The sequence below is a fragment of the Ranitomeya imitator genome, chromosome 7, assembly GCF_032444005.1.
Source record: "Ranitomeya imitator isolate aRanImi1 chromosome 7, aRanImi1.pri, whole genome shotgun sequence".
Lineage (NCBI taxonomy): Eukaryota > Metazoa > Chordata > Amphibia > Anura > Dendrobatidae > Ranitomeya > Ranitomeya imitator.
The window spans coordinates 6,213,265-6,236,379 of NC_091288.1; the positions used below are offsets into that span (position 1 = coordinate 6,213,265).

The window sequence follows — 23,115 nt, forward strand, 5'->3', positions numbered from 1 at the left end:
CGACTGAGGAGTAAGAAGCTTGTGGATGGTTATAGAAGAGTCCAAGATCCCGGCTGAGAGGAGTAAGAAGCTTGTGGATGGTTATAGAAGGGTCCAAGATCCCGACTGAGGAGTAAGAAGCTTGTGGATGGTTATAAAAGAGTCTAAGATCCCGGCTGAGAGGAGTAAGAAGCTTGTGGATGGTTATAGGAGAGTCCAAGATCCCGACTGAGAGGAGGAAGAAGCTTGTGGATGGTTATAGAAGAGACCAAGATCCTGACTGAGAGGAGTAAGAAGCTTGTGGATGGTTATAGAAGAGTCCAAGATCCCGGCTGAGAGGAGTAAGAAGCTTGTGGATGGTTATAGGAGAGTCCAAGATCCCGGCTGACAGGAGTAAGAAGCTTGTGGATGGTTATAGAAGAGTCCAAGATCCCGGCTGAGAGGAGTAAGAAGCTTGTGGATGGTTATAGAAGAGTCCAAGATCCCGGCTGAGAGGAGTAAGAAGCTTGTGGATGGTTATAGAAGGGTCCAAGATCCCGGCTGAGAGGAGTAAGAAGCTTGTGGATGGTTATAGAAGAGTCCAAGATCCCGGCTGAGAGGAGTAAGAAGCTTGTGGATGGTTATATAAAAGAGTCCAAGATCCCGGCTGAGAGGAGTAAGAAGCTTGTGGATGGTTATAGGAAGCAATTGGTTGCAGGTATTTATTCCAAAGGCGGTGACCAAAGATTAAGATGAGGATGCCAACAATTTTGTCCTGCCAAGTTTTGCAGTTTGCTGTGAAATTATGTCAAACTTGCCTTTTTTAATCTTAGTTTTTTTTTGTGTTGCTCCAATACACATAAAAGAAATAAGCTTGAGTATAACAAAATGTGTAACTGCAATAATGTTCTGGGAGAAACATTTCACTTTCTCGAACAATTTCAAAGGTGCTAAAACTTTTGTCTATGACTGTTTGCAGTTGCCAAAATTCCCGTGTACCCAAAAAGGTGAATCTGGGTTTTCTAGCTTTATGTAATGAATGTTCGTATTACACCTTGTGTTTCATTTCCTCACCATTTTCAAGATCTTTGTATATACTCCTCATCATTGACATAACATGAATGATGGAAATCAGGGGACAGAGACGCCACTGATCTGCAAATAGTGAAGAACCTCTGGATTCTGCTGTCCGGGGACTGAGCCTCGTGCAGAAATCCTGGCACCTCCGGCCCCGGCTGGTGCTACTGAGGTTATTAGTGGTCATTTGAGAAAGGTTCTGAAGCTGCCGGTGGATCATTAGCTTGCCTATCAATCCTGTCATTTTCATAGTTCCATTTTATATATTTTAGTTTGCTTTGGTTACCATGTTGTAGGGACAATAGTTGTGTGCCACAAAGCAGACGTGGTGCAGCAGGTGAACACAATGCAGAGTAAGCGCGGATGGACTGAAGTGGAGGATCCCGGCGTATTGGAACATCTGGCCTAGAGAAGTCTGGAAATATTGCTGCATTGAAACGCCACATATCCCTTCTACTAAGGTTTTTTCGATGAAATCTTGAAAACCCCCTTATAATTTAAAAGTTATTATAGACATTCCAGAAGAAGAGCTGTGGGTTTGGCACTGTGTGTTATATGTATACAGCATAGTACCGGTAACACCAATGTTTCTTACAGAGGATAACCAGGCTTTCCTGGAATCTGTATCTGAGGAACGACCCCCCTCAAAGCCGGTATTCACCAGGACCATAATGGACATTGAGGTAGTGGAGGGCAGCGCCGCCAGATTTGACTGCAGGATTGAAGGTGATCTTTGGGTTTGCAGGGGGTGGGGTGTACAACGTGTATGTGCCACCTGCTTATCACCCTGCAATTCCTTCTCTCCAGGTCATCCTGATCCGGAGGTGATCTGGTACAAGGACGATCAGCCCATCAAGGAGTCGCGTCACTTCCAGATCGACTATGACGAGGACGGGAACTGCTCCCTGACCATTGCCGAGGTGTGTGGGGATGATGATGCCAAGTACACCTGCAAAGCCATCAACAGCCAGGGGGAGGCGAGCTGCAAAGCCGAGCTCCTGGTGGAAGTGATGGCGGAAGAGGAGGAGGAGGAAGAAGAAGAGGAGGAGTGAATCTATATTCTATACAGGACATATTTCTAGCCACAAACTACAGGGAAATTTTCCCACTTGAATCCCAGAAAGACACTCAATGAAGCTGGAAGTCCTATTCCACCCCACTGTCTGAAGACCACGTCCTCCGCCTGTAACGTCCTACACCGGGGATGTCTCACTGCGCACTCGGTATATTCAGAATAAACACTCTGATCTGTCATTATCCAGGGGACCAAGTGTTTCTAGGAGAGCAGATCTGATAACAAGCACAAAATCCTGGTGGGGAAGATGTGATACCATGTAGTGGGTGGATGTAATGTAGGGGGGACGCAATGAGGTGTGAATGGGGTGACTGGATACACTCGGGAAAGAATACAGTGTATCATACAAAACAATGCAGAATGAGGAGTGTGAATGGGAGGATACAATGTAATATATGGGGATATATTGTGTAGGATATGGGGGATACATTGTAGTGTTATTGGGGGATACAATGTAGTATATGATTGATACATTGTAGTGTGATGGGGATATGATGTATATGGGGGATACATTGTAGTGTGATGGGGATATGATGTATATGGGGGATACATTGTAGTGTGAGTGGGCGGATATGATGTATATGAGGGATACATTGTAGTGTGATGGGGATATGATGTATATGAGGGATACATTGTAGTGTGAGTGGGCGGATATGATGTATATGAGGGATACATTGTAGTGTGATGGGGATATGATGTATATGGGGGATACATTGTAGTGTTATTGGGGGATACAATGTAGTATATGATTGATACATTGTAGTGTGATTGGGATATGATGTATATGAGGGATACATTGTAGTGTGAGTGGGCGGATATGATGTATATGAGGGATACATTGTAGTGTGATGGGGATATGATGTATATGGGGGATACATTGTAGTGTTATTGGGGGATACAATGTAGTATATGATTGATACATTGTAGTGTGATTGGGATATGACGTATATGAGGGATACATTGTAGTGTGATGGGGATATGATGTATATGAGGGATACATTGTAGTGTGAGTGGGATATGATGTATATGAGGGATACATTGTAGTGTGATGGGGATATGATGTATATGGGGGATACATTGTAGTGTGATGGGGATATGATGTATATGGAGGATACATTGTAGTGTGATGGGGATATGATGTATATGAGGGATACATTGTAGTGTGAGTGGGCGGATATGATGTATATGAGGGATACATTGTAGTGTTATTGGGGGATACAATGTAGTATATGGGGGATACATTGTAGTGTGAGTGGGGGATACAATGTAGTATATGATTGATACATTGTAGTGTGATCGGGATATGACGTATATGAGGGATACATTGTAGTGTGATGGGGATATGATGTATATAGTGTGATTGGGGATATACTGTGTAGGATATGAGGGATACATTGTAGTGTCATCAGGGGAATACAATGTAGTATATAGGGAAACATTAGTGTGATTGGTGGGATACAATGTAGTATATGGGGAAACGTGTGATTGGGGATACAATGTAATATATGGGGGATACATTGTAGTGTGAGTGGGGGATATATAGTGTATATGGGGAGACGTTGTGTGATTGGGCGGATACGATGTAATATATGGGGGATACATTGTTGTGTCAGTGGAGCATAGGGGAGTAGTTGGATGTAAATGGCTGCCCCTTGTAGTCCGCACTGACACCTTCAGTGTCTTTTCCTTGTTACAGGCTGATGATTATAACCCCCATTATGTCCTCTGCACAGTGTGACCTGCCCGGTCCCCTTCCTTTAGTGTGACACATTGTCATGTCAGTCCGATGTAGGAGCCACTTGTGCCAATGTAAAGCCCCTGCCAGCTCAGAAGTATTGGGGGGGGGCCTGTAATTAGCACAGTCTGTTCTGTGCAGGAACATGGAGGACACGGGGGGCTGCTCGCAGATTGCAGACACTGTCAGTCACTGGTTTCCAGTACACCAGGCTTTGCATGCTGAGAGTTGTAGTGCTCCAGCACTTGGCTATGATCCTGTCTCCCATCAGTGTAAATGAATAGAGAATCCTCCTCCTGCTGCCGATCCTGATCCCCGGGTAATGATGAGGGTTGTAGTTTGGATATTATGTGAAGCTGCTTTGCGTCCAGTATCAGATTTCCCGCTTCCACTTCGCTTTCACCGTATTAGCACCTTGTTGTTTTATTTTCTGGGGATATAATGTCACGCGCTGGTGACGACGCCAGCGTGGACGAGTTGATGTGCCGCACAGCGTGTGTGTGTCTCTGTGTGAATAGAAATCCGTGTGCGTTCTCCGCGACAATATATTAGCTTAATCCCGTCATGGACAGATGGGTGCATGCGGTCGTCTTCATTCCCGCTGTCAATACACCATGTAACTCTGCAGATAGTGGGGGATATGGAGATCATGGGCTCGGGATTTCCACCAATAGCGCGCCTTCATTTCCATAGCGTCCATTTATGTTAATTGAGGGAGTGGCCTTTTGTTTGTAAGTGTCCGCCACGAGTGTGAACCCGGACTCCCTCGCTCATGGGATCAGTGGGTTCACAGGGGCAGAACCCCCACTGATCACACGTGTGTCCTTTATAATGGAAGATTCCTCTAAATGTTAACGCTCTCCATACTGAACAAGAAATAAAGAGATAATATACAGTAACAGGGCAGGGCTAAAGCGAAGATACAGAGGGGCTTGTGTCCACGTGGATTCTTGGTCCTGGATATTATTACCGGCGGTTATGTGCAATCCCGGTGTCCTGGAGCGGAGCCACCAGAGGTTCAGTGTGCAGAGCTGCTGGGACACCATGGCGCCTACACATGGGAACTGCTGCCATGTCGTTATGTGTAAAATAACAGAACTTTTCACGAAAGTGAAGATGATTTACAGTGGACTGGACATGTAATACCCTCAACCCGTCATGTACCTTTTACCGTGGCACACACAGGGTTAAGACCGGTCAGTCGGGTAGCGCTGTAATCAATCATGAACAGAACAAGTGTTCCAGTGTTCATAGCTGTGCTCTTCTGTTGTGATGGGGATGCACGCGCCCTCCCACCGTCCGACTACTCTCCTTCCCCTTTTATTCATCTGCTCCTTGCTCCTTCTTTCTTTTCCTCCACTTAGCTGCCATGCTTCCTCTCTCCTTCATCCCATTCCCCCTTTTCCTTACTCCTCCTTCCTTTCTGTTCTTCCTTCTGCTCATTCTTCTTTGCTGTTCCTCCTTCTTCTTCTTTCCTTCCGCTGCCCACTTATATTCCCTTCCTCCCTCTCTTCTTCCATCCTCCTCCTTCCATTTTTCCTCCTGCCTCTTCTTTCTCTTATTTCCTGTCCTTTTTTCTGCTACATCTTTCTTCCTTTTCCTCCTTTTTTTCTATACTTTATTTCCCCCGTTTCTCCTCAGCCTCGTGTTGCTTCTTTTCCCTTCTCTTTTTTTTGCTCCTTCTCTCTCTTACTTGTTCTCCTTCTGCCGTTTCTCCCCTTCCTTCCGTCCTTCCTTCCTCCCTCCCTCCTTCCTCTCGTTTTCAGGGGTTGTTCATGTCTGACCTTTGCCGGAGATGAGAACACTACAGTTGTGGTTCCTCACATTATAAATAAAGTCTAGCACGACACATGCTTCCAATACCAGTGACCTCCAGGTGTCTGTCTTCTTTTATGTTGCTTATCATGTGACAGACTGATACATTGTGACAGGCTTCAGCTGTGAATAGTAAACGGGAATGCTTCCATTCACTGGCAGCAAGCAGGGATCTTGAAAATGAGCAGTCATCTATCAGTAAAATCTATGTGAAAGCATTTGTAGCATTTCCATTTTTCAGCACTCTGCAGGTTGGCTTGTTATCTGTGTGGATCAGTGGTGGCCAGAGATAAGCGTCAGTAATATCACTCTTCTATTCATACAGATTCGGTCATTTCCCCATGTCAGCGTTCATGCTCAGCTCTGCACAAGGGTAGATGACACATGACAAGAGCCCCCCAGAACCAGCACATTGGAAATCAGAAGTGAAGTGAGTGCAGTCTTACTACAGTATCTCCCCTTGTACACAGCTCCAATATAGAATTATGTGTCTCTATGACAACAACATCAAACAGAGTAGTCGTTACTGTACTCCCACATCACAAGATTAGCGGAAAGGTGCAGGGGAGTATGACTGCCGGATCAGGCTGACATGGGTTGTTTGCTTCCGATTTAGGCCTCGTTCACACGGTCAGTATTCGGTCAGTGTCTTACATCAGTACTTGTAACCAGGAGAGGAACAATCAGAGGACAAGTAGATTATTATTATTATTAGTATTTATCACCCTCCTGGTTCTGACTTACAGATACTGATGTCACATACTGATAGTGACCCCAGCATTACTCTGGATGGCGCCTGCAGTGTAAAGAAAGGTGGATTTCATTCTGGTTGTAATGGCTTCAGCCCAAATGTGGTCAGCACTTATAGGGCAGCACGGTGGCTCAGTGGTCAGAACTGTACTATAGAGCAAAATGGAGGCTCAGTGGTCAGAACTGTACTATATATAGAGCAAAATGGTGGCTCAGTGGTCAGAACTGTACTATATATAGGGCAGAATGAGGTCCCAGTGGTCAGCACCTGAGTGTCATTATCCTGTACCCCAAGTGTCAGTGTTATCCGGCACCCGAGTGTCATTATCCTGTACCCCAAGTGTCAGTGTCATCCTGCACCGAGTGTCATTATCCTGTACCCCAAGTGTCAGTGTCATCCGGCACCCCGAGTGTCATTATCCTGTACCCCGAGTGTCAGTGTCATCCGGCACCCCGAGTGTCATTATCCTGTACCCCCAGTGTCAGTGTCATCCGGCACCATGAGTGTCATTATCCTGTACCCCGAGTGTCAGTGTCATCCGGCACCCCGAGTGTCATTATCCTGTACCCCGAGTGTCCGTGTCATCCGGCACCCCGAGTGTCATTATCCTGTACCCCAAGTGTCAGTGTCATCCGGCACCCCGAGTGTCATTATCCTGTACCCCGAGTGTCAGTGTCATCCGGCACCCCGAGTGTCATTATCCTGTACCCCAAGTGTCAGTGTCATCCTGCACCCGAGTGTCATTATCCTGTACCCCAAGTGTCAGTGTCATCCGGCACCCCGAGTGTCATTATCCTGTACCCCGAGTGTCAGTGTCATCCGGCACCCCGAGTGTCATTATCCTGTACCCCGAGTGTCAGTGTCATCCGGCACCCCGAGTGTCATTATCCTGTACCCCGAGTGTCAGTGTCATCCGGCACCCCGAGTGTCATTATCCTGTACCCCGAGTGTCAGTGTCATCCGGCACCCCGAGTGTCATTATCCTGTACCCCGAGTGTCAGTGTCATCCGGCACCCCGAGTGTCATTATCCTGTACCCCAAGTGTCAGTGTCATCCTGCACCCGAGTGTCATTATCCTGTACCCCGAGTGTCAGTGTCATCCGGCACCCCGAGTGTCATTATCCTGTACCCCAAGTGTCAGTGTCATCCGGCACCCCGAGTGTCATTATCCTGTACCCCGAGTGTCAGTGTCATCCGGCACCCCGAGTGTCATTATCCTGTACCCCAAGTGTCAGTGTCATCCGGCACCCCGAGTGTCATTATCCTGTACCCCGAGTGTCAGTGTCATCCGGCACCCCGAGTGTCATTATCCTGTACCCCGAGTGTCAGTGTCATCCGGCACCCCGAGTGTCATTATCCTGTACCCCAAGTGTCAGTGTCATCCGGCACCCCGAGTGTCATTATCCTGCACCCCGAGTGTCATTATCCTGCACCCCGAGTGTCATTATCCTGTACCTGTATCCTGCATCTTTGTAATGATAATACAAAGCATTCATCATTCACTATATTTTGTTGGCCATTAAAAGGTATCACTGCCACAAGATTCCTATTTTGTTTCTCCCACTGAGAGCATTCTATATCTCACACGGTACCAAACCACTTTTTTTCGTTTAACTCTAATAATATAGAACATATTAGTTATAAGTAAAGCGATCCTGACCCCTAGAGGCAGACAGGAATATTACTGCTTATACGCTCTGGGTGTAAATGTTTCCTAACTGGTATAAAACCTGGATTTTCCGAGTAATGGATGAACCGTCAGTAATCATTTCCTATCTCCAAGATCCTATCCCAATATGTAGTAATAATAATTACAATAATAATAACATTAGCAAATGCCTGTAATTAGAAATGTAGTATAGTTCTTCTGATTCTCTATGCCGCTTACCCCATGTGCAGGGTATTGCAGTAGCTTACGTATCCATGGTTACAACTACTAACAACTAACTGTCACTATATGAGCATTCTGCGGAGCGTTTGTGTCTAGACCTGTCAGGTATCAGCGCGGTTCTGTCGTTTATCAGAAGAAACAAAATATAGAAAAAAATATTTGTTGGAGGATGCAAATGGCAGGGGAAGCATCGAGGAGCCTGCAGGCTCCAGCCGGGGGTGATGACCTCCCCTGACGTTATGGCCTGTAAAATAGGAGCATAACACTGCCATATAGTGAGTGACAAATGCCACCACATCCAGCCCAAATAATACTGCCAGACAGCTCATAGAATGATTAAATAATACCGCCATACGCGTCATGTAATACTGCTATATAGTCAGTGAGTAATACTAATATAGACATATAAGTCATAACATGTCATACAGGGCTCAAATAATACCGCCATACGATGCACGTACACATCAATAATGTCATGCAGGAGCAAATAACACAGCACCTGAAATTAAAGGAGCTATCCCGGCAAAACATTTATCAGCTTTTCACAGGATAGGTGCTAAGGGTCTGCTCTGTGGTGACCAGGACCACTGCAACCTTCACAAATCACAGAACAGGGGTCCCATGTGCTCCATGTGATTGGAGAGTTAGTGCAGAGGCGTGACCACCCCTAAATTCACTGTCTGTGACAGCAGTGGCCACGTGTATTACTACTCCCATAGAAGTGATGGTGCAGTGGTCACTCCTGTGCGCTACTACTCCTATAGAAGTGAATGGAGCGGTGGTCACACCTGCGGGCTACTACTCCTATAGAAGTGAATGGAGCGAAGGTCACACCTGCGTTCTACAACTCCTATAGAAGAGAATGGAGCTGTGGTCACACCTGCGCGCTACTACTCCCATAGAAATGATGGTGCAGTGGTCACACCTGTGCGCTACAAATCCTATAGTAGTGAATGGAGCGGTGGTCACACCTGCGCGCTACTACTATAGAAGTCAATGGAGCGGTTGTCACACCTGTGCGCTACTACTCCCATAGAAATGATGGTACAGTGGTCACACCTGTGCGCTACTACTCCTATAGAAGTGAATGGAGCGGTGGTCACACCTGTGCGCTACTACTCCTATAGAAGTGAATGGAGCGGTGGTTACACCTGTGCGCTACTACTCCTATAGAAGTGAATGGAGCGGTGGTTACACCTGTGCGCTACTACTCCTATAGAAGTGAATGGAGCGGTGGTCACACCTGTGCGCTACTACTTCTATAGAAGTGAATGGAGCGGTGGTTACACCTGTGCACTACTATTCCCACAGAAATGAATGGAATGCTGGTCACATACACAGTACCACTCCATTCACACTGGATTTTAGGACTCCAGTTTTTGTGATTAGTAGGAGGCCACAGTGGTTGGACCCCACTATCAAATATCCTGCGTTGGACCTGAAATAACCCCTTTAAATAATAGCACTATACATTGTGTAAAAGCAATTAAACTATGCCCCATTTAGCCAGAGACTCTGATGACTGCACCAATTACTGAAAGGCAGTGATTGAATATGGACATCTTAAAGGGGATGTATCCTACTGGACAACCCCTTACTAATGGTTCCATGGGGCGGGATATATTACAAATAATCAATATTTCCTCCTGGACTGGCGCAGCTCCTCTGCCCTTAGCACTCGGTCTCTGCTATGTGACTTTTTGAGGTCAGGAGACCCGCAGGGGACACGCTGCCGAGAGCAGAGCAGCGTCACCAGTCCGAGGTGAATATAGCTGAATTTTAATGTTTGTAGCATCCTGTGGCCATTAATGAGGGTGGGTCCAGTGGTGTGGGAAGCGCTAGGCCATAAAGGGGGCACTTTTTTTTCCCCCTAAAGGTATTTTTATTTGGCTAAAAATCATTTTTGCAATAAGGTGTAATTCAGAATGTGTTTGCAGCATCCACGTGCAGAGCATCCGTGGGCTCATCTTACGCCCGTAACGCTGAATTATGGTAAAAAAAACAAAGGTGATTGTTCATCCTGCGCCCTGAAAACAAAGCCAGAAGTGGCAGTGCCCCAAAAAAGTGAGATAAACCGTATATAGACCATAAAATGTTACCAAACGTGCAGCTGCGCGTCCTCGCACATCGGCAGAACATGAGCCGCGCCGGTCGCCAGCACGCTGCCGCAGAGGTCGCGTCTAGGCCTCGTTCACACGCGAGTGATATGTCTCGTGTAGCACTCGCGCCATCTTCCATGGGACAATTCACGTCTGACCGAGAGATCCGCGACAAATACCGGAGACATGTGCGGTGAAAATCATCAATGCAAGTCAACGCGCCCGGAAAACGTGGGAATGTGGCCGGATTGTCACTGACACCGTGAGCGCCAAGATGTCTGCAGAATACGAAAAAGCTACGGAAGATTAAGGCTATGTGCACACGTTCAGGAATTCATGCAGAAAATTCCTGTGAAAATCCGGACATTTCTGGGAAATTTCTGCATGAAATCCGCATGCGTTTTTTTGCGCGTTTTTTTGCACGGTTTTGACGCTTTTTTGAGCGTTTTTTTCCGGACATTTCCCAATGCATTAGACAGTGGGAAAACCGCAAAAAAAAAACGCAAAATTAATGAGCAGGTTCAATACTTTTCCGCAATGCGTTTTTCATGCGGAAAAAGGCACATCATGTGCACAGAAATTGCGGATTTCATTAAAAATGATAGGATGCTTAATGTATGCAGATTTGCGGTTTTATAGTGTTTTTATAGCCTTAGGGTATGTGCACACGTTGCGGATTCTCTGCGGATCCGCAGCGTTTTTTGAGGTGCAGAAACGCTGCAGATCCGCAATTGATTTACAGTACAATGTAAATCAATGAGAAAAAAAAAGCTGTGCACACTTTGCGGAAACTCCGCTGCGGAAACGCTGCAGTTTAAAAGTAGCATGTCACTTCTTTTTTGTGAATCTGCAGCGTTTTTGTACCCATTCCATTATAGAAAACCGCAGGGGTAAAAAACGCAGCAAATCTGCAAGAAAACCGCAGCAAAAACGCACAAAAAAACGCTAAAAACGTGACAAATCACCAGGTGCGTTTTCTGCCAGGAGAGGCAGAATCCGCACCAGAAATTCCTAAGCCTAATCCGCAACGTGTGCACAGAGCCTAAAACTGGCGGAACGTGGTTTATTTCAGGGAGTGGCGGTGCGCGCAGGGTTAGGACGTTGGCGAGACCCTCAGAAGGAGAAGACCCCGCACAACATGGCGCCATTACCTGTACGCGGGAGTCTCCACCATCACCACCGAGCTCACCGGCCACAGAGAACACCACGGGGCGCCTCCTGTCCATAGCAACCAATCAGAGCGCAGCTTTCATTATTCCACAGTAGTTTAAGATTTGAAATCTAAATTCTGACTGGTTGCTATGCGCAGCTAGGCAGTATTACTACAGAAAGCAACCAATGAGAGCGCAGCTTTCATTTTACCACAGCAGCAGATGGTTCAGCAGATTGATGAGCTTCCTCGCTGTCAGCGGTCAGCGGACGGTGGGTATATCGTGTGTAAATGTCTGCAGTTGTGGAGAAAAGTTTTGAGACTGACACAAATGTCGGTCTTCACTCAGTTTTCTGCTTCAGCTTTTATAGTGACAATTTGCATGAAGTGTGTGGAGAAATCTGATGAATTACAAAGTCATTCGTGGCCATGCTTATAATCACAAAAGCCCATGTGCACCGAGTATCAGACACGGAGCGGCCGGCTGACATCAGGAGGAAGTGTGAACAAGGACAAGGCAGCTGATGTCACCCCGTCCTGATGATTGACCTCTGCTGCGTCCTCCGCTCCCAGGAGCTGTGGTGGTCTGATCACACCATGTTCCTGCAGGTCACACCGGCCATTACACAGCAGCAGGGGGCACAGGCGTCAGATCATCCTGTACACGAACACTTACACCAATATAAATGAGATAAAATTTGTGGGAAAACTCCATTAAGAACGAACTGACGTCCTGCAGGCAGTGCTGGGATCGGACTGCAGAGACTGAGGGGAGTTACTTCTGTGATGAAGCCCCTCTGACTGTAGGGACGTCTGGAAGGAGGATGGTCCGCAGAGGAGAAGGTGACACTGCCGTGATCCCTTGTATGCTGGTAGTGAAGAATCCAGGGACCACTCATGTGTGGGGTCTTCTCATCCATGGAGGGGATCACTCACAATGTGTGGAGGCTTCTCATCCATGGAGGGGGTCACTGACAATGTGCGGGGGCTTCTCATCCATGGAGGGGTCACTCACAATGTGTGGAGGCTTCTCATCCATGGAGGGGATCACTCACAATGTGTGGAGGCTTCTCATCCATGGAGGGGATCACTCACAATGTGTGGAGGCTTCTCATCCATGGAGGGAGTCACTCACAATGTGTGGGGGCTTCTCATCCATGGAGGGGGTCACTCACAATGTGTGGGGGCTTCTCATCCATGGAGGGGACCACTCACAATGTGTGGAGGCTTCTCATCCATGGAGGGGGTCACTCACAATGTGCGGAGGCTTCTCATCCATGGAGGGGACCACTCACAATGTGTGGAGGCTTCTCATCCATGGAGGGGGTCACTCACAATGTGTGGAGGCTTCTCATCCATGGAGGGGACCACTCACAATGTGTGGAGGCTTCTCATCCATGGAGGGGGTCACTCACAATGTGCGGAGGCTTCTCATCCATGGAGGGGATCACTCACAATGTGCGGGGGCTTCTCATCCATGGAGGGGTCACTCACAATGTGTGGAGGCTTCTCATCCATGGAGGGGATCACTCACAATGTGTGGAGGCTTCTCATCCATGGAGGGGATCACTCACAATGTGTGGAGGCTTCTCATCCATGGAGGGGATCACTCACAATGTGTGGAGGCTTCTCATCCATGGAGGGGATCACTCACAATGTGCGGAGGCTTCTCATCCATGGAGGGGATCACTCACAATGTGTGGGGGCTTCTCATCCATGGAGGGATCACTCACAATGTGTGGAGGCTTCTCATCCATGGAGGGGATCACTCACAATGTGTGGAGGCTTCTCATCCATGGAGGGGATCACTCACAAAGTGTGGGGGCTTCTCATCCATGGAGGGGGTCACTCACAATGTGCGGAGGCTTCTCATCCATGGAGGGGATCACTCACAATGTGTGGGGGCTTCTCATCCATGGAGGGGGTCACTCACAATGTGTGGAGGCTTCTCATCCATGGAGGGAGTCACTCACAATGTATGGGGGCTTCTAATCCATGGAGGGGGGTCACTCACAATGTATGGGGGCTTCTAATCCATGGAGGGGTCACTCACAATGTGCGGGGGCTTCTCATCCATGGAGGGGGTCACTCACAATGTGTGGAGCTTCTCATCCATGGAGGGGTCACTCACAATGTGTGGAGGCTTCTCATCCATGGAGGGAGTCACTCACAATGTATGGGGGCTTCTAATCCATGGAGGGGGGTCACTCACAATGTGTGGAGGCTTCTCATCCATGGAGGGGATCACTCACAATGTGTGGAGGCTTCTCATCCATGGAGGGAGTCACTCACAATGTATGGGGGCTTCTAATCCATGGAGGGGTCACTCACAATGTGCGGGGGCTTCTCATCCATGGAGGGGGTCACTCACAATGTGTGGAGCTTCTCATCCATGGAGGGGTCACTCACAATGTGTGGAGGCTTCTCATCCATGGAGGGAGTCACTCACAATGTATGGGGGCTTCTAATCCATGGAGGGGGGTCACTCACAATGTGCGGGGTCTTCTCCTCCATGGTGGGGGTCACTCACAATGTGTGGGGGCTTCTCATCCATGGAGGGGATCACTCACAATGTGTGGAGGCTTCTCATCCATGGAGGGGGTCACTCACAATGTGTGGGGTCTTCTCATCCATGGAGGGGGTCACTCACAATGTGTGGGGGCTTCTCATCCATGGAGGGGTCACTCACAATGTGTGGGGGCTTCTCATCCATGGAGGGGTCACTCACAATGTGTGGGGGCTTCTTATCCATGGAGGGGGTCACTCACAATGTGCGGGGTCTTCTCCTCCATGGTGGGGGTCACTCACAATGTGTGGGGGCTTCTCATCCATGGAGGGGATCACTCACAATGTGTGGAGGCTTCTCATCCATGGAGGGGGTCACTCACAATGTGTTGTTTCTTCTCATCCATGGAGGGGGTCACTCACAATGTGCGGGGGCTTCTCATCCATGGAGGGGGTCACTCACAATGTGCGGGGGCTTCTCATCCATGGAGGGGGTCACTCACAATGTGTGGGGGCTTCTCATCCATGGAGGGGGTCACTCACAATGTGTGGGGGCTTCTCATCCATGGAGGGGACCACTCGTGTGTGGGGGCTTCTCATCCATGGAGGGGGTCACTCACAATGTGCGGGGGCTTCTCATCCATGGAGGGGGTCACTCACAATGTGTGGGGGCTTCTCATCCATGGAGGGGGTCACTCACAATGTGTGGGGGCTTCTCATCCATGGAGGGGACCACTCGTGTGTGGGGGCTTCTCATCCATGGAGGGGGTCACTCACAATGTGCGGGGGCTTCTCATCCATGGAGGGGGTCACTCACAATGTGTGGGGGCTTCTCATCCATGGAGGGGGTCACTCACAATGTGCGGGGGCTTCTCATCCATGGAGGGGACCACTCATGTGTGGGGTCTTCTCATCCATGGAGGGGATCACTCACAATGTGCGGGGTCTTCTCATCCATGGAGGGGGTCACTCACAATGTGCGGGGTCTTCTCATCCATGGAGGGGATCACTCACAATGTGCGGGGTCTTCTCATCCATGGAGGGGATCACTCACAATGTGTGGAGGCTTCTCATCCATGGAGGGGATCACTCACAATGTGTGGGGTCTTCTCATCCATGGAGGGGGTCACTCACAATGTGCGGGGGCTTCTCATCCATGGAGGGGGTCACTCACAATGTGTGGGGGCTTCTCATCCATGGAGGGGGTCACTCACAATGTGCGGGGTCTTCTCATCCATGGAGGGGGTCACTCACAATGTGTGGGGGCTTCTCATCCATGGAGGGGATCACTCACAATGTGTGGGGTCTTCTCATCCATGGAGGGGGTCACTCACAATGTGCGGGGGCTTCTCATCCATGGAGGGGGTCACTCATGTGTGGGGGCTTCTCATCCATGGAGGGGTCACTCACAATGTGCGGGGGCTTCTCATCCATGGAGGGGGTCACTCACAATGTGTGGGGGCTTCTCATCCATGGAGGGGTCACTCACAATGTGTGGGGGCTTCTCATCCATGGAGGGGGTCACTCACAATGTGTGGGGGCTTCTCATCCATGGAGGGGGTCACTCACAATGTGCGGGGTCTTCTCCTCCATGGTGGGGGTCACTCACAATGTGTGGGGGCTTCTCATCCATGGAGGGGTCACTCACAATGTGCGGGGGGCTTCTCATCCATGGAGGGAGTCACTCACAATGTGTGGGGTCTTCTCATCCATGGAGGGGTCACTCACAATGTGTGGGGTCTTCTCATCCATGGAGGGGGTCACTCAACGTGTGGGGGTTTCTCATCCATGAAGGGGGTCACTCACAATGTGTGGGGTCTTCTCATCCATGGAGGGGGTCACACAACGTGTGGGGGTTTCTCATCCATGAAGGGGGTCACTCACAATGTGTGGGGTCTTCTCATCCATGGAGGGGGTCACTCAACGCGTGGGGGTTTCTCATCCATGAAGGGGGTTACTCACAATGTGCAGAGAATTCTCATCCATGGAGAAGGTCACTCACAATGTGTGGGGGCTTCTATTTTGTGGAAAGGACTCACTGACAATGTGCGGGGGCATATCATCTGTGGAGAGGCTCCATCATAATATGCGGGGGCTTCTCATTCATGGAGGGGGTCACTTAACCCCTTTCCGACCCATGACGCCACGTAGGCGTCATGAAAGTCGGTGCCAATCCGACCTGTGACGCCTATGTGGCGTCATGGAAAGATCGCGTCCCTGCAGATCCAGTGAAAGGGTTAACTCCAATTTCACCCGATCTGCAGGGACAGGGGGAGTGGCTACGATCGCTCTGATTGGCTGTTGAAAGTGAAACTGCCAATCAGAGCGATTTGTAATATTTCACCTATTAAAACTGGTGAAATATTACAATCCAGCCATGGCTGATGCTGCAATATATCATCGGCCATGGCTGGAAACACTGGTCTGCCCCCCTCCCCCCCCACCACCACCACCGATCGCCCCCCCAGTCCTCCGATCAGTCCTGTACACTGCTCCGCTCCCCCCGTGCTCCAATCCCACCCCCCATGCTCCAATCCACCCACCCGTGCTCCAATCAACCCCCCCCCCATGCTCCGATCCCTCCAACCCCCGTGCTCCAATCCACCCCCCGCGCTCCGATCCACCACATCGGTACTTACCGTGCCTCCCGGGGTCCGTCCGTCCTCTCCATGGGCGTCGCCATCTTCCAAAATGGCTGGCGCAGTGCGCCCGCCAAATCTGCCGACAGGCAGATTCGTTACAATGTGCATTTTGATCACTGTTATAAAACCTATCACAGTGATCATAAAAAAAAAAAAAATAGTAAATTACCCCCCCTCCCCTTTCTCCCCCCCATAGGTAGGGACAATAATAAAATAAAGAATTTTTTTTCCACTAAGGTTGGGGTTAGGGCTAGGGTTAGGGTTTCGTATGTGCACACGTATTCTGGTCCTCTGCGGATTTTTCCGCAGCGGATTTGATAAATCCGCAGTGCTAAACCGCTGCGGATTTACCGCGTTTTTTCTGCGCATTTCACTGCGGTTTTACAACTGCGATTTTCTATTGGAGCAGTTGTAAAACCGCTGCGGAATCCGCAGAAAGAAGTGACATGCTGCGGAATGTAAACCGCTGCGTTTCCGTGCAGGTTTTCCGCAGCATGTGCACAGCAATTTTTGTTTTTCATAGGTTTACATTGAACTGTAAACTCATGGGAAACTGCTGCGGATCCGCAGCGTTTTCCGCAGCGTTTTCCGCAGCATGTGCACATACCTTTAGAATTAGGCTATGTGCACACGGTGCGGATTTGGCTGCGGATCCGCAGCGGATTGGCCGCTGCGGATTCGCAGCAGTGTTCCATCAGGTTTACAGTACCATGTAAACCTATGGAAAACCAAATCCTCTGTGCCCATGGTGCGGAAAATACAGCGCGGAAATGCTGCGTTGTATTTTCCGCAACATGTCAATTCTTTGTGCGGATTCCGCAGCGTTTTACACCTGTTCCTCAATAGGAATCCACAGGTGAAATCCGCACAAAAAACACTGGAAATCCGCAGTAAATCCGCAGGTTAAACGCAGTGCCTTTTACCCGCGGATTTTTCAAAAATGGTGCTGAAAAATCTCACACGAATCCGCAACGTGGGCACATAGCCTTAGGGTTAGGGTTGGAATTAGGGTTGTGGTTAGGGGTGTGATTACGGTTATGGCTACAGTTGGGATTAGGGTTAGGGGTGTGTTGGAGGTAGAATTGAGGGGTTTCCACTGTTTAGACACATCAGGGGTCTCCAAACGCAACATGGCGCCACCATTGATTCCAGCCAATCTTGTATTCAAAAAGTCAAATGGTGCTCCCTCACTTCCGAGCCCCGACGTGTGCCCAAACAGTGGTTCACCCCCACATATGGGGTACCAGCATACTCAGGAAAAACTGGGCAACAACTATTGGGGTCCAATTTCTCCTGTTACCCTTGTGAAAATAAAAAATTGCTTGCTAAAACATCATTTTCACGGCTCTGCGTTATAATCTTCTGTGAAGCACTTCGGGGTTCAACGTGCTCCCCACACATCTAGATAAGTTCCTTTCGGGGTCTAGTTTCCAAAATGGGGTCACTTGTGGGGGGTTTCTACTGTTTAGCCACTTCAGGGGCTCTGCAAACGCAACGTGACGCCCGCAGAGCATTCCATCAAAGTCTGCATTTCAAAACGTCACTACTTCACTTCCGAGCCCCGGCAAGTGCCCAAACAGTGGTTTAACCCCACATATGGGGTATCGGCGTACTCAGGAGAAACTGGACAACAACTTTTGGGGTCAAATTTCTCCTGTTACCCTTGGGAAAATAAAAAATTGCAGGCTAAAAAATCATTTTTGAGAAAAAAAATTTTTATTTTCATGGCTCTGCGTTATAAACTTCTGTGAAGCAGTTGGGGGTTCAAAGTGCTCACCACACATCTAGATTAGTTCCTTTTGGGGTCTAGTTTCCAAAATGGGGTCATTTGTGGGGGATCTCCAATGTTTAGGCACACAGGGGCTCTCCAAACGTGACATGGTGTCCGCTAATGATTGGAGCTAATTTTCCATTTAAAAAGCCAAATGGCGTGCCTTCCCTTCCGAGCCCTGCCGTGCACCCAAACAGTGGTTTACCCCCACATATGGGGTATCAGCGTGCTCAGGACAAACTGGACACCAACATTTGGGGTCCAATTTCTCCTATTACGCTTGGCAAAATGGGAAATTCCAGGCTAAAAAATCATTTTTGAGGAAAGAAAAATTATTTTTTATTTTCATGGCTCTGCGTTATAAACGTCTGTGAAGCACCTGGGGGTTTAAAGTGCTCAATATGCATCTAGATAAGTTCCTTGGGGGGTCTAGTTTCCAAAATGGGGTCACTTGTGGGGGAGCTCCAATGTTTAGGCACACAGGGGCTCTCCAAACGAGACATGGTGTCCGCTAACAATTGGAGCTAATTTTCCATTCAAAAAGTCAAATGGCGCGCCTTCCCTTCTGAGCCTTACCATGTGCCCAAACAGTGGTTTACCCCCACATGTGAGGTATCGGCGTACTCGGGAGAAATTGCCCAACAAATTTTAGGATCCATTTTATCCTGTTACCCATGTGAAAATGAAAAAATTGAGGCTAAAAGATTTTTTTTTGTGAAAAAAAAGTACTTTTTCATTTTTACGGATCAATTTGTGAAGCACCTGGGGGTTTAAAGTGCTCAATATGCATCTAGATAAGTTCCTTGGGGCGTCTAGTTTCCAAAATGGGGTCACTTGTGGGGGAGCTCCAATTTTTAGGCACACGGGGGCTCGCCAAACGTGACATGGTATCCGCTAAAGAGTGGAGCCAATTTTTCATTTAAAACGTTCTATGGCGCTCCTTCCCTTCCAAGCCCTGCCGTGCGCCCAGTGGTTTATCCCCACATATGAGGTATCAGCGTACTCAGGACAAATTGGACAATAACTTTCGTGGTTCAGTTTCTCCTTTTACCATTGGGAAAATAAAAAAATTGTTGCTAAAAGATCATTTATGTGACTAAAAACTTAAATTTTCATTTTTTCCTTCCATGTTGCTTCTGCTGCTGTGAAGCACCTGAAGGGTTAATAAAATTCTTGAATGTGGTTTTGAGCACCTTGAGGGGTGCAGTTTTTAGAATGGTGTCACTTTTGGGTATTTTCAGCCATATAGATCCCTCAAACTGACTTCAAATGTAAGGTGGTCTCTAAAAAAATGGCGTTGTAAAAATGAGAAATCGCTGGTCAAATTTTAACCCTTATAACTTCCTAGCAAAAAAAAAAAAAATTTGTTTCCAAAATTGTGCTGAGGTAAAGTATACATGTGGGAAATGTTATTTATTAACCATTTTGTGTCACATAACTCTCTGGTTTAACAGAATAAAAATTCAAAATGTGAAAATTGCGACATTTTCGCCAAATTTCCGTTTTTATCACAAATAAACGCAGAATTTATTGACCTAAATTTACCACTAACATAAAGCCCAATATGTCACGAAAAGCAATCTCAGAACCGCTAGGATCCGTTGAAGCGTTCCTGAGTTATTACCTCATAAAGGGACACTGGTCAGAATTGCAAAAACCGGCCAGGTCATTAAAGTCAAAATAGGCTGGGTCATGAAGGGGTTAAAATGTGCGGGGGCATCTCATCCGTGGAGGAGCACCATCGTAATGTATGGGGCTTCTAATCCATGGAGGGAGATCACTCACAATACGTGGGGGGCTTCTTATTCACGGAGGGGGTTCACTCACAATTATACCTAAGATTACGTCCATGAATTAAAAGTGGAATCCAAACCACCTCCTAGAACAACTCTCCCATCATCCAGGACAATGTGGGGATGATGCTTTTTCCAGCTTATGAAGGCAAAGTCACAAGGCAAAAGTGTGAACTAAGTGGTCAGGAAACAAAATACCAAGGTTACTTACCAGTAGCCGGTTTTTCCGGAACCCATGACGGCACACCTGAGAGAGGGGATCCGCCCAGTCAGGACAGGAAACCCTACTGAAAATAAAAAGGGTGGTACCTCTCTGTCGCTGCAGTTGGGTTTCAGAGCATGAGAGGCCCCCCTGGTTAGTACACATGGCAAATCCATCACCACATCATATGAACTAAACACACCCAAAACTATAGAATGAAACCTTAGGGAGGGACCACCGCTTGAAGTACCCTTCTACCAAAGGTTAGGTCAGCAGAGGGGGAAAGGTCTAGCCGGTAGTGTTTGAAAAAAATTGAGGGTGAGGACCAGGTAGCGGCCTTGCAAATTTGGTCAATCGATACCTCAGCTTTCTCTGCCCAAGAGGTAGCCACGGCTCTGGTGGAGTGAGTCTTGATGCCATCAGGAACCGGCGTGTCACTCTCAGAATAGGATAGACTAATGGCCTCCCAGATCCATCTAGCAATGGTACGTTTAGCCACCCCACACCCTTTTTTACTACCATGAAAGGCTACAAATAGGATTTGGTCTTTCCTCCACTGACTAGTCATGGTCATGTATTGTAACATAGATCTTCTTACATCTAACATATGGAACTTTTGTTCCCCAGGATTTTTAGGATTATTACAAAATGATGGTAAAGTAATCTCCTGACTCCTATGGAATTTTAGAACCACCTTGGGGAGATACGCCGGGTCTGGTCTTAGAATTATCCTGTCGTCAAAAACCTGAGTATAAGGAGGGCATATCGACAGAGCTTGTAAATCACCTACCCTAGGGGCCGATGTTAGGGCTACCAGTAGAACTGTTTTCAGGGTGAGTAATTTAAGTGACAATTCCTGCAAAGGCTCAAAAGGGTCTTTTGTTAAGGCTTCTGTGGTGAAATATGTGTATATATATCTATATGTGTGTAGTGACATATGTCTAGGGTTATATCTGTGACTAGTGATAATGTAACATCTGTCCTGAAGGCAAGTTGCACCTAGGTGTTAATAGGTACTTCCTTGGGACTAGTAGAAATTGTGTCTCCATATCTCACCAGGAGGTCTGGCTAATGCCAAGAAGAAAGGAACACTTGACACCCCCTAGTGCTTGAAGGGGAGATGCTAATTGCGGCCTGAGGGTTAGCTATTCCTGGGAACCATTTCACAAGTGTCTCCGGAGGAAAATAATATATATTCATTAGTAGAGTGGCCGTGCCCAATCAAACAGACCGCAATTATGATATTAACCTGGGGGGCCGGTCTAGAAACCTAACCTCAGACCAAAGTTATAAATTTAGGCTGCAGACAGAGAATTGTGCTCACATGATGGGGGGCAGCCTGAGAAGCTGGTGTGATCCAATCTACATTTGTCCTACCTTCAGGGAGCAGAAAGCAACTACCAGTTAGATAATTTCTGTAAGTTCTCCTGTTTATTTTGACACTGTTTTGCATAAGTTGTATGTCTTTTTATCATCTTTTTATACCTTTTTCTTATTGTAAGCATTGAACCTTTTGTTATTAAAGTATAAAACTTTAACAAGTTGAACCTTGAATGTTCTAAAAGAATCCATAGCCTAAAGGTGTGTGAGCCTTATGAGTGATAGACATATTTTTATTAGTATTGTTAGTTCCGGGACTCATCGCTCGTGCATTCGATGAGTGGTGGCAGCGTGTATGAGCGGGTGTGTGGCCTGGGTCGGTGATTTATGCTCCCATTACAGCATAGGACAGAGGTTGAATGCTGGACTGAGAGTGGGGAGGTCGATTAACCCTTGCAGGCACAACCCCATGTCACGTGTGAGAGTGGGCACGTGACGAATAAGTGACACTACGGAGAAGGGATCCGTGACAGCTTCTAAGACTGAATTTAGATCCGAAGGAGGGATTTTTGGGATAATAACCGGCTTAGACCTGCCACAGGATTTTATGAATCGTGAAACCCACCTATTTGATGCTAGGTTGCAGTTGTATAGGGCCCCCAAGGCTGAAACTTGAACCTTAAGGGTGCTAGTTGCTAACCCGAGTTGCAACCCTGCCTGCAGGAACTCTAGGATGAGTCCCACTGGAGCTACATCCACCAACGGTTCACCCAGGAAGTCAAGAAACTTTTCACGTCCTACCGTAGATTCTAGATGTTATAGGCTTTCTGCTTTTCAAAAGGGTGGAGAATTGTTATGATCTGGTGGTTTAGGAACAACATGAGACAAGCTCTGAAGGAGGTTGTATCTGTACTGACCGCAGACCCTGAACCTAGCAGCGCAACTAGAAATAGCTGTGGGGGGTACTACCTGACGCTCCCTAGACCCCTCGGCACAGCCTAAGATCTAACTTCCCCTAAAGATGGAAACAGGAAACCTATCTTGCCTCAGAGAAAATCCCCAAAGGAAAGATAGCCCCCCACAAATATTGACGGTGAGAGGAGGGAAAAATAACACGCAGAAATTAAATCAGATTTTAGCATAGGAGGCCAGTCTAGCTTGATAGATAGGACAGGAAAGGATACTGTGCGGTCAGTATAAAAACTACAAAACAATCCACACAGAGTTTACAAAATCTCCACACCTGACTAAAGGTGTGGAGGGTAAATCTGCTTCCCAGAGCTTCCAGCTAACAGAAAAAATCCATAATGACAAGCTGGACAAAAATAGAA

At 47.7% G+C, this 23,115-nt stretch overlaps 1 protein-coding gene across 3 annotated transcripts in view; it reads left to right on the forward strand.

Moving 5' to 3' along the window:
- The window catches only part of MYLK (myosin light chain kinase), a 208,256-nt gene extending 205,964 nt beyond the window's left edge, over window positions 1-2,292 (forward strand). For all 3 annotated transcript variants that reach the window (XM_069732600.1, XM_069732601.1, XM_069732602.1), the window contains 2 exons: window positions 1,633-1,761; window positions 1,843-2,292. In XM_069732600.1, coding sequence (XP_069588701.1) covers window positions 1,633-1,761; window positions 1,843-2,087 — 374 coding nt within the window. In that variant the 3' untranslated portion in view covers window positions 2,088-2,292. The remainder of the gene's footprint in view (window positions 1-1,632; window positions 1,762-1,842) is intronic.
- The last annotated feature ends 20,823 nt before the right edge of the window (window positions 2,293-23,115 follow it).